The 12,058-nt window shown below is 35.1% G+C and overlaps 1 protein-coding gene across 2 annotated transcripts; it reads right to left on the reverse strand.

Annotated features, from left to right (window-relative positions):
• Window positions 1–616: 616 nt before the first annotated feature.
• On the reverse strand, window positions 617–10,761 carry RECQ4A (DNA helicase (RECQl4A)). Of its 2 annotated transcripts, XM_012994814.2 has the most exons (26): window positions 10,351–10,761; window positions 10,028–10,116; window positions 9,746–9,919; window positions 9,112–9,166; window positions 8,356–8,781; window positions 8,077–8,241; window positions 7,863–7,993; window positions 7,355–7,730; window positions 7,144–7,275; window positions 6,367–6,453; window positions 6,123–6,250; window positions 5,297–5,417; window positions 4,690–4,841; window positions 4,494–4,629; window positions 3,765–3,888; window positions 3,624–3,694; window positions 3,442–3,510; window positions 3,182–3,310; window positions 2,936–3,094; window positions 2,692–2,772; window positions 2,429–2,590; window positions 2,280–2,335; window positions 1,765–1,897; window positions 1,463–1,557; window positions 1,242–1,319; window positions 617–1,140 (listed from the first exon to the last, which is right to left on the reverse strand). In XM_012994814.2, exons 2-26 carry the CDS (start codon window positions 10,048–10,050, stop codon window positions 786–788), a joined length of 3,618 nt encoding a protein of 1,205 aa, XP_012850268.2. In that variant the 5' UTR covers window positions 10,051–10,116; window positions 10,351–10,761; the 3' UTR covers window positions 617–785. The 2 variants fall into 2 exon arrangements, with proteins under 2 accessions (XP_012850268.2, XP_088681305.1); XM_088825179.1 differs by lacking the exon at window positions 10,028–10,116 and having other exon boundaries at window positions 10,351–10,611.
• Window positions 10,762–12,058: the final 1,297 nt, after the last annotated feature.

The raw sequence follows: 12,058 nt of genomic DNA on the forward strand, positions 1-12,058 counted from the left end.
TGTGTTAAATATATCATTTGCACCCCCTATATTTTTGGGGAGTGTAACATTTACATGCTTAAGTATTTTTTTTTAACATTTATTCTAGCCATATATTTGGCCTCCCCTATATTTATTCGGGAGTGTAGTATTTACTTATTGGGTAAATTGAACTTTACATAAGCCAAAATAACTTTTAGGTTTATGCGGTATGGTATTTGTAATTAGACCATACTTCTGAAACAATTACCGGAACCAAAATTTCTTGTGATGAGGACAAAAATTTATAAATCTTATATAATATAATAAGGATTTAAGAAATTTTAGAAGAGTCGTGTCACCCTCTAACTTTATGTAGTCTCCACCACTGCCTGAAACTAATAATCCGTTAGAACCCTAATTGAATAACTTATTCAATGCATGATTCTATTAGGGTTTCTAACAATATTTCAAGAGTAATTGTATTACCGATACTACAAAGCTTTAAAGTTATTTTAACGTATCTCAGAGGTGTAGGTTTAATTTACCCTTGCTTGTTTAACAGCATCTCCACTTGAGAAGAATCATCGTGGAGCATTAACCACTCATTTAATACTTGATATAATACGAAATAATTTAGAGAAAAAAAAAAAGAAAGTAAAGGCAAACCACAGCATGATAATAATAATTATAATTAGAGTTGCCAAGAGAGTAACCCAGTAAACACTACAAGAAAATGACCTACAGTTTTACAAAGTACCATTTATGCATTAAACATACCAATTTTCCCGCCAAGAACAAACCATTTCAAACACCAACCATGGTCCTCACTTCCCATTGGTTGACCATGAAGGTAAAGCTCTTCCACCACCACCCTGGTCAACTTCACCAACGCTAACATCGAATAAATTGTCATCAAAGTCGATATCTTCGAGTCCGTCAATTAAAGAACAATCAATAACCTCGGGACTTTTATTGCGATTCTTCGTCAATCTTCTCTTTGACCGACCGGTGCTCTCAGTGAAATCGTCCTCGTTCGAAACATTATTAGCGACATTTCTTCTCTTCTTCGATTCACTGCTGTCGTTACTGCTGCTGCTGCTTTTGTCTTTGTTGTAATAATCCCTGATCGTAGCTTCGATTGTCTCCAGTACACGATCTCCGTATTTGGTGATCTTTGCCCTGAAAAAAAATGATGGTGATAATGTTTGGTGAAATTATTATTTGAAATGAATTGTTTACAAATTGGAAGATTTTTGTTTCGTCTGATGTAGTTGACTCACTTGCCAATACCGTTGATCTCTAAAAGTTCGTCTCTGTTTCTTGGTATTTTCATACTTATCAGCTGCAGTGTTGCATTTCTAACCATAAGAGAGAAAACAGCAACTTCAGTAAATGGTTTCGAAATTTAATGCAATTTTCATGCAATAATATATAAACCAAGATAGTCATTCTTTTAAGGAGAAAACGGAAAGTAGGATAAGAAAAGGGAACATAACCATACCCAAAAATGTGATATGCGCTAAACCCGTCTCCTGCTTCCTTGAGAAGAACAATTCTAAGCATTCGTAATGAGTTATATAATTTGGCTGAAAGGTTCTGCACAGACAAAACGGAAAAAAGTGAATAAATAACTGCACATATTTATATATATATATATATATATATATATATATATATATATATATATATATATATATATATATATATATATATATATATATATATATATATATATATATATATATATATATATATAACCCGTGACTTTAAGTAAGCCAGAAATATATATAACTAGTGTCATACCAAATCGACTTCAGAGGGAGGTTGGGCTGGAGTATCTATCTGTATAGGACTTTGCTTCTCTGATATCATAGAGCCTTTTGCTGGAGTGGCTTCTGTTCGACCTGGCTTAGATGCTTTAGGAGCAGATGGGAATCTGAAGGTTAATTTGACCAAAAAATGGTGTCAGTACAACGCAATAAGGAGCTGAAGACACTTGTCAGATAATATTTTTTTGGAGACAATAGAACGAACTCTCAGCTTTGGAGGTATTTTGTAATATAGCAAATCAATACGAGTTTACCATTCGAAACTCATAGCTGATTAGCCAAGTGTTCGACAAAGCAACAGAGAGAACTTTATGCTAGTCATTCAGAATTTTTTTCGGGATTTTATGTTAGCTTCAGATAGGTCACAAGGATTTGAATGCATGCCTTTGATGATTGCCAAAAGCTTGAGTTGTTAAATGGGGGTGGGGGTGGGGGATCATCTCCAAAAAAGTGGGAGTAACATACTATAATCACAGAAAGGGGAATAACCTTAATTTAATCGTCTGGGCTCCAGAAAAGAGATTGTAAGCCTTGGATCCATTCACCTGAGATGAAGGGACATATGCCAAAGGCAATTTTTTTAATATATAAATCAGCATGTAAAAAAATGAGAGTTTTGGGGGAAAAAAATGTTATACCTTCACAATTGAGGATACTGATCCATATAGATCACTCTTTTTCACATCCTCAACGAGAATATCTTCAATGACCAAATGGCGGAGTACACGAGATGCTTCACCCTTGGCCAAATGTTTTCCAGCCCCATGCAAGCTCAAGTTCTCGTGTCTATGTTTCTTGACCTAGGTTTTTGCATAACAACGTTATCAGATTACGTGCATTGGACATAAAAAAAAAAAAAAAAAAAAAAGACATGAAAACACTTCGGATTATCAGGACGTACAAACTGGCTTAAGGACCCTCTGTAGACCTCCAACAGATGGGCAGCCGAAAACTGCTGTCCTGTTGTCTTTACCAATTCAACCTGCATAGAATATTGCATAATGTTTTATCGACACTGTAACTAGACTATATTACACATCCAATAAAAGATTATAAGAAGACATAGGTACTACGACAGAACATATTCCCTAAGAGAAGAGAAAATAATAAACTTGAGAAACGGGAACAAATATGAATGTCCTAACCAACTGCCTTGCTGTCCCAGTCACGTCTTTCTCCACACAGCTTTGATTTTTGGAACAATTGTCGCATGTTTTCTGGCAGTTTAGAGAATCGAATTTTTCTCCGAAATGAACTAGCTGTAGGAGACGTCGACAGTCGACATCATTTTCGGAATAGCTAACCTGAAATTAGTGCCAGTTTATTAAAAGACATTAGCAACTCAACAATTATAATAATAAAAGGACAATAACAAAATATCTTTCCAGTACCATTCTTAGGAGATTCTCAGTGTTTGTCTCCAATAACCTCCCTGACTGTCCCGTATTTGTACGACTGTATCCCGATCCAAAGGGAGTTTGCTCAGCCGCTCCTTGACTAATCATGTGCTTCACACGAATCTGCAGAAAAGAGAAAAGGGATAGACAGTTGAAAAGGTTGACATAGGTCAGAATATTAATGTGAGCAAGAAGTGCATGTAGCAATCTATGATCAAAGGATGGAGAAGATAGACTATGATTTTGGAGCTCACATAATCACTATAGCTGTAGTATAACACGCAAGATGAAGGCTGACCATCCCTACCAGCACGACCACACTCCTACACACAATAAAGTAATGTCCAACAAGATTAAAATATATTATTATCGTTGATTTACAATAATTAGAGAATTTGCAAAGATAAAATGAGGACGAATGTGCTCCGGAGACTACCTGATGGTAGCCTTCGATGGATTTTGGAAGAGAATGGTGAATGACAAACCGAACATCAGGCTTGTTGATACCTAAAAAGTACTCGTGTTAGTGGAAATCTGTTATAAGCTCCAAAGGGGAGCAAAGAGTAGGAAATCGTACCCATCCCAAATGCCACTGTTGCACATATAATATTGACCTCATCCTTGCTCCACTGTCTCTGAACCATTGAACGTTGAGTACTCTCCATGCTGCCATGGTAAAAGGCTGATTTGTGTCCATACTCCTGAAAAATGCATATGTTTCCAACGTAAATCCAACAAAGACTAAAGAGCACATCCACTGTATTGGTGTTGCAGTGAAGGCATTACTTCTGCCCCGCCTTTAAAACTCATTACGCAAAAATTCAAAAATCTAATGCCATATAACTTGCTCATGTGCATTGAAAAGAATAAGAGCTAAAAAAGTTCATGAGAAAAATACATGGGGAAATAATAGGTTATCTTTCAAAATGTACTTTAAATATGTTATATGTTCTTCTCCAGAAGTACTACAATTGTACATTAACTCGGAACTTCTCCCTCAATTCATCATGAAAATGACTCTAATTTTAATGAGTCATAAAACAGGGCAGGGCGCAAGATTGAGGCCATGCTTTAAGGTGCAAAATCTAGAATGACATTTAATGTTATCAACATGCAAAAGGAAAGAGATTCATTTGCTTTCACTGGAGATTGATGACCTATACAATGGGGTTGTCACGAGAGATGAAAATATTCAAAATAGTTGAGAATTAGTTAATAACAATATCAGTGGAAAGCTTGAGTCATATTCATTACTGCATCTTTACTATCATCAAGTCAGCGGAAAGATCAATGTAAATGGACAAACCTGTAACTTTTCGGCGACTTTTTCACAATCCATCCTAGAAAGACAGTAAATGATTCCACATTCATCGAAATGATTCTCTCTGATAAATTTGTCAATATCTTCTACACACTTCCTTGTCTTGGGAACGACAGAATATCTGCAATAGCGGCAGCATAAGAAATTGCGCTGAGCCATGTAAATCTTAATTACAACTTACCGTAAGTTTGGACGATTAAAACTTTGCCGAAAAACTATGCAATTCACTAGACCAAGAGCTTGGACAACATCTTCCTTCACACTAATAGTAGCAGTAGCAGTTAAAGCCAACACAGGTATGGTTGGGAACTTCTGTTTCAAAATACCGAGACCCTGCACATATAACACACTCAGTTTAGATGAATCCAATCAATTAGAAAATAGAATTTGTGGGCTCTACACAGGCTTCAACACGTCAAGAAAATGTTAAAAACTTCAAAACAATTTTCAAATCCGAGAGGGAAAAAAAAACAGTTCGAATAGCTATTAGTTTTGCTTGGAAGGTTATGAATCTATTTACAAGTCCAATCCCAATTTGTTGATTTCTAGTAGCAATACAGTGTGTGCCCATATTTATATCATCAGCTAATGCACGACCAATGTTGGGATAAAAATCATTTCTGGCATCATCCCTTCCGAGGTGTTTGAGCAAATAAAACACATGTTGAGATCAATAAAGCATGGTATACACAATCATTGAGTCGTGACTATAAAGGATAGGCCAGTCAACTCTCGGACTACTGAAATAAAATATTAAAGCTTAATATGAAGCTACAAACATACAAAACCTGGTAATCTGGTCTAAAATCATGTCCCCATTGGCTAACACAATGAGCTTCATCAATGACAAACCGAGCAAGAGACTCACGAGCATGTAGGTTCTCCAACTGACGGAGTAGAACATCACTCCTGCAGAACCAATGAAAATTGACTACTTACAATTGCACAAAAATGATAGTGGCACATGCATGCTTCAGAAAGGCATTATGGTTCATCCAAATAAATGTGACTTTAACAGTCTGGACAAACACGCAATTAGCTTCGTGTATTTGATTCCTTCAATGGATACCAGTTAACTGCAGCTTGATGTGCTATACAAATACAAATACAAGTGTATATATATATATATATATATATATATATATATATATATATATATATATATATATATATATATATATATGTCTTGCAACTTATACTTTGAATAGACAGTAAAGTTAACTACACACTCCAGGCAACATAATTGCTGATACATTTTTCATTTTAACATATTCGTCTCACAGTCCATGTATCACATTTCTCCAAGAACACGGCTTGATTTTTCACAACCTAACTGATAATCTGCAGCATTTGTTCTGCGAGTGAAAACAAGCCTTTGTGGACGGGTCTTAAATATCAATGGGTGGATTAGTGCAACCACCTAAAAGCATTTGTTAATCTCCATTTCTCTTATAGTAGTTTCATAGAAGAAATAGCAGTTAAAGGCACAAGCAGGTAAGTTTAGATTAGAATATGTTGTTGACTTATCAACCACCTAGTATGCAAACATACATAACCAAAACAAGCAGGTAATTTTGAATATGGAGTTTTAGATCTTTAAGAACCTTTACTCACTTAGCAACTTTCTCTGGTGTGACATACAACAGCTTGTATTTGCAGTAATCTGAGCTAAGCTCTCTAAAAATCTCCTGCTGCTCACTCCACTCCATGTTGGCACTTAGATATGCAGCAGGTATGTTTGCCTGGTTGTAGTTTTGTAGAAATAAACAAGGTTAGATTTTACCAGTGTCACTAAGCATTTACCGCAAATTAAGTGCACGATAACATATCATTCAAACAATGTTATTGAGGAGATTACCTGAAGTAGATGCATTATTTGGTCTTGGATAAGAGAAACAAGAGGTGAAATGACCAAAGTTATGCCTGGGCATACAAGAGCCGGCAGCTGCAAAAAAACAGCATTCACACTACATCAACGGTCAGTTTACAAAGTGCTGAACAAAATAGAATTGCAAATTGACTTGTAAAAATCCAGTTTACACCACTGGCTATGTAACTATCACAGTCTACTAAGTCGAAATCAGTTCCCGAACAAATCAGTGAATGAGAAAAATTATCATCAGGTTCGAAAACATATAAACTACAAATCTAACTCTACATGATTTCCGAATACAATACTGCATTTTGTGTCTAATAATATTCAATTGCATAATCTCTTTTGCTGATCTGATCACCACTTATACTATTATCACTACAGTCTATGTTCAAAATTTTACTCTCTTCTAATTTGGGTAGAATTCACGACACTCACCTCAAAGTTGAAATAAAGGTATCCTGCTGAATTATTCATTAGTATTTAAACTTATCAATAATAAAAACTATACATGATAAATATAATTCTTAAAAAAGCTACAGATTTTGTACATCTAATTTGAATATTGTAATTTCCAGACTAAGATGAGGGTAATCAGCAAAGATAACTAACTATCTTTACCAAAATACTGACATTCAGCTTGAGCTAAAACAAGAAGATATGAAAATAATATAGCTCAACAATTCCTAAATAAGACAGATTGCATCACTAAGAAGCTGGACAAATACAAAATGACAAAAACACATAAAGAACTTATTTAACCTGATAAGTCAGGCTTTTCCCTCCTCCAGTTGGCATTAAAACAAAGACATCGTGTCCGCTCATTGTAGCATTGATCACCTCTCTCTGGTTTGGGCGGAAGGAATGATTTCCAAACACTTTCTTGTTGTTGACCTGACATAAGAACAGATGAAAAGAAAATTAGAATGCCAACTCATGGCATCTGCAACAAGAGACGATAGCCAATAAAAACCTCTAGCTCCTTTGTCCAAGAAAATTCCCGACTACTCCATTTTTTGTCATTTGAACCATCTATGTAGTTGATATCAATATACTTTGGAACATATGGTTCTCTCTCAAATGGGGCAGTTGAAGTCCCAAACCCATCCGCGGAAAATGAAGTGGAAGATGAACCCCATCTATCAAACCCATAGGGCTCATTATTTGCTTGGAACTGGGTATCAAGCCTTCTGGGATCAATTCTAAATGGCATAGTTGAAGGTGTATCAGACTGGAAAGCCCTAGGGGCTGTTGTGGATGCAGAAAATTGTGACATGTTTCTTTCCTCGTTGACTGATGTAGTGTTAAGATATTTCTCAAGCTGCTGAACTTGTTTCTTCAACTGCTGCCTAAAACAGGCAAATATGATAAATTTTAGATGATTTAGTAAACTACGTCAAAGAAAATATCCTAAATTTCAAGCTTGTACCAAGAAAACAATTGAACATATAAGTACAAGCAACTAAGAGAGACAATCAAACCTTTCTTGACGAAGGGTCTCTACTTGTTCTGGACTCATCTCATCAACATTGTCTATAAGATCATTCGATATGGCTATTAGGCTATCTTTCATAGCTTGCAGGTGATTTGAAGCTTCAGGGCAAAGTCCCAGCTGCACCAATATTATTAGAGTCCAGTTAATAATCCAGTAGTAAATTTGGATTACGGCAAGGAATATGTTAACTAAAAGATTACCTTATAATTGTGATTGCACATCACACACAACTCTGAAGGCAAATTTATTTCTTCGTTGAGAAAATTGTCTTTCTTTGTATGAGGAGTAATCGGTGGGAGTTTAGAGATTGATGGTTGAGGTGTTGACTGGTAATGATCCGAAACTATCCGATCCACATCAATATTCTGAAGAACAGAAGTTAGCTGTCAGATGTATCATTTATGTCCCACACACCACTCGGGAGGTTAAAGCCGACAATTCAAATAAAGCTCATATTGTAAACCACTGACATGAATTACCTCCATAATGTCATCTTCATCAATGCCATCAAGCACAGTGGGGCCATTCCTTGCACTTACGTGCACGGCTGATTTACCGGCAGTGGAATTGATGGTTTGCCTTTGCGATGTGTCATTTGTCGATGAGTGTGAACCCTTCTGCCCGAACATCCCCTGTCTGGCTTCCTTAGCCTCGAAAGTGTTGGGTGTAAAAGAACTGTCCAAGCTCTTATTGGATTTACTGGTTTGTACATCACCATTACTAAAGCTTTGATAAGTTTGATTACAGACTGCAGCTGTGCTTTTCGAACCAGGTAGGCATTGTTGAGTTGTCCGTCTTGAGCTTTGAGATGTGAATGCATTGACATCTTTGGATAGAGGAAGAGTTTTTCCAAGTTTATTATAATTTCGAGAAGATAACTGAAGCTTGGAAAGAAGCTGCCAAGCCTGCCAACATTATCATTTGACGAAATGAGAAAATATGAATCCAAGTTAAAATGGAAATCAAGTTGTAAGCTGAAAATTGATTGCTTCGGCAGCTTGAGGAGGTGGCAAGACGAGATAATTCATTCTATCAACAGATCACTTAATGATATAATTGATTTAGAGTGAAGTGTCCAATCTATAGACTATAGAGAAAGTAATATCATTTTGGTAATGGTGCATTACAGGACACTGGGCCCACAGCAAGCCACATCTTAATAAAGGGATAATAGAACAAACTATAATCCGGAAATAACAGAGGTACGCATGCTCATATTTTTTTTAATGTTTCACCTTTTCAAATTGCACATTCTGCGTTCTGAAGTCTCGAACTTGACAAATCACAGACCTGAACATACAGAAAAAAACAATTTAAGGAAAAGGAAACAGAGGTACTGCAAAATGGTGACCATTATAATAATACACAGTATGCTTTCAATCAGCATGAACATATTCAACATCCTAATTATATAGTAAGAATAAATGAAGATGATTGGGAAGATGGTCAATCTACAAAGAGAAGCAGTATATACTATTTTTTTAAATACACACACACACACACACACACACACACACACACATAAGGCCAATATATATTGGCCTTATAAATGGCCTGCAACACCTTACCCAAACGGAATTGAACCATAGACCTATTTCTACCTTCCCCGCCAGGCAACGCCTTTGTGGTGAAGCAGTATACATACTAGAGTTATTTTACATAGAAATTTCTCTCCATAGCAATCCTATTCGAAGTCATCGACTAGGTTTTACGTTCAAGTAAAAAAAACTCAACTGAAGCCTTCATATCATAAAGCAACTTTCAGAACATGATAGAACATAAAATGCATGGCTAATATATTGTATAATATACCATGCATTAAAACCACTATTATTTTTCAAACGAAAAAAGTGGTTGGTTGTGCTGTACCTGGTACCCATTGCTTCACCAATTTGAGGTTTCTGAGTAGGCAACGAGAAAAGGAAGTTGGCACTCAAGAATTTATCTTGGCTCGAAAAATTATTGTGTGCCTTGGCATGGTCCGACCAATTCACTTTATGCAATTTGTTGCTACAGTTCATATCTCTAACAGAGTCGCTTCCCCTGCATTGAAGGATAACTTTTTGACCAAAAGTCGAAGGAAAAATATGTTTACAGATCGAAAACGAAATAAAAATGAAATGAACTAAAAGTCATGTTCATAGTCCTTGCCTCACATGCTTTTCCTTCATCATTAGTTAACATATTCTGTTAGGTTTTCTCTGAGTTGTCTTGTTCTCAGAAAACCCAACCCAATTAACCTAAACATGTGAGACCAAAATTCTGTAAGAATCCACAAAACAAAACAAAACACGCGCCCAAAAAAGATACTAAACAAAATGGAATTCAACATTTCATGTACACAATTTCCGGCCAAAAATTCTCTCTACAGTTAGTTACCTAAATACTCAAATGAGGTGAGATTTTCAAACAAAATTTCATAAAGGCGCTACAAATCCAACAAATGCACTCAAAATTAAATGAAAAAAACTAACCTCTATGAACAGTATTCGCCGGAGATTAATAGAGCAACGCCGAAGAATTGACACGCTCGAACAAACTCAGCAGCCGATTTTTAATTTTTTAATTTAGTTAATGCGTGTGTGTGTGTGCGCTTCCGTCTGAGAAATGAAGAGAGAGAGAGAGGCTTCTGCCTTCAAATCGAAGAGAAGATATCAATGGCGGGATATAACAACAAGTGCAGCATTTTAGGGATGGCGCTCGAATTTGAGTTTTTTTTTTTTCTTAAAAAAGTTAAAATATCTTTTCCTTTTTCAAACATATATATTCAGATTAAGTATTTTTAATTTTTTATTGAAAAAATGCTGCTTAATTTCACTTTGCACCCCCGAAAGATAGATGTTTGACACTTTGCACCCTCGAAAAAAATTAATAGCAATTTGCACTGTCAAAACACAATAAATCATACATCATGCACCCCAAATGAAAGTTATGGGCATGATTTTTGTTTTCTTGTACTTTGTACGCTCAAAATTAGATTGGATGTTGAAGAAAATAATAATTTAATTTATTATTTCGCATCCTATAAGTAAATAATAAAAAATAAACAACATATGAAATTACTCTCATTATATTTTAAATATTCAATTTATGGTGCATTGTGAATGATTTATTAAGTTTCGATGGAGCAAAGTGTTATTAATTTTTCTCAAGGATGCAAAGTGCCAAAATATTATATTTCAAGGGTGCAAAGTGAAATAAGCCAAAACATGTTGCATCAATATTCAATAGTAATGTTTCCTTATTGACAACAATTTTTTGAATTTTTTTCTCACTTATTTTCCAAATAAATATTTATGTTGAATTTTGTAATTCTATGTTTAATATATGAAATTGAATATGTATGTGTATATATATTATTATAAATAATTAATTAATTAGTAAGTAGGCAATTATTACAATTCTATCTAATGTAAACTCAAACGGCTAAATTTGTAGTTTTTGTGGCAACATTGAAATAATATATGGGCAAATTACGCCCCTCGATGTAAGATCAAATTACGAAAATATTCCTACTATTTGTATAATTTTAAGCACCCACATCTGCTGTGTATTTCCTTACAGAAAAAGCTCTCTAGTTGATAAATTTAGGAGCGTTCATTCGCTAAAATTGTACAAAATTACGGTATGCCAAAATTTCAGTTTAATGTTTGGGTCGTTAAATAATCGAATTACCAAAATTTTATTTAAAATATTTCAAATTTTGATTTTTTTTATTAAGTTTAGTTTAAATACTATTATTACATATATAAAATAAAATTAAACTTAATACCACACCGAAAAAATGGTTCGGTAATCGTCATGTACGAATTTTTGTTCGGTTTACCGACCGGATGAACACCCCTAGGTAAATTTGATATTGTGAGGGTGGACATGTAAGACCATGTATAGTTGATGGGTGGTTGTAATTGTGCAAACAAGATGCATTTTTTCGTAATTACGCCTTACCTTAGGGAGGTAGCCGTAATTTGACCAATAATATATTATATCATATATTTTTTGGGTTAAATACAAAAACACCCATGTACTATGAACTTTGTATTATATACCCTATGTACTACATATAAATACAAAAACCCGCATCACATTACATTTTTCCCAAAATATGACGAAAATACCCCTACTCAAGCGCGCGTGTGCGCGCGCGCGCGCACACACACATGCATATATATATATATATAT

Source organism: Erythranthe guttata, chromosome 2 (assembly GCF_056151865.1).
Source record: "Erythranthe guttata isolate IM_541 chromosome 2, IM_541, whole genome shotgun sequence".
NCBI lineage: Eukaryota > Viridiplantae > Streptophyta > Magnoliopsida > Lamiales > Phrymaceae > Erythranthe > Erythranthe guttata.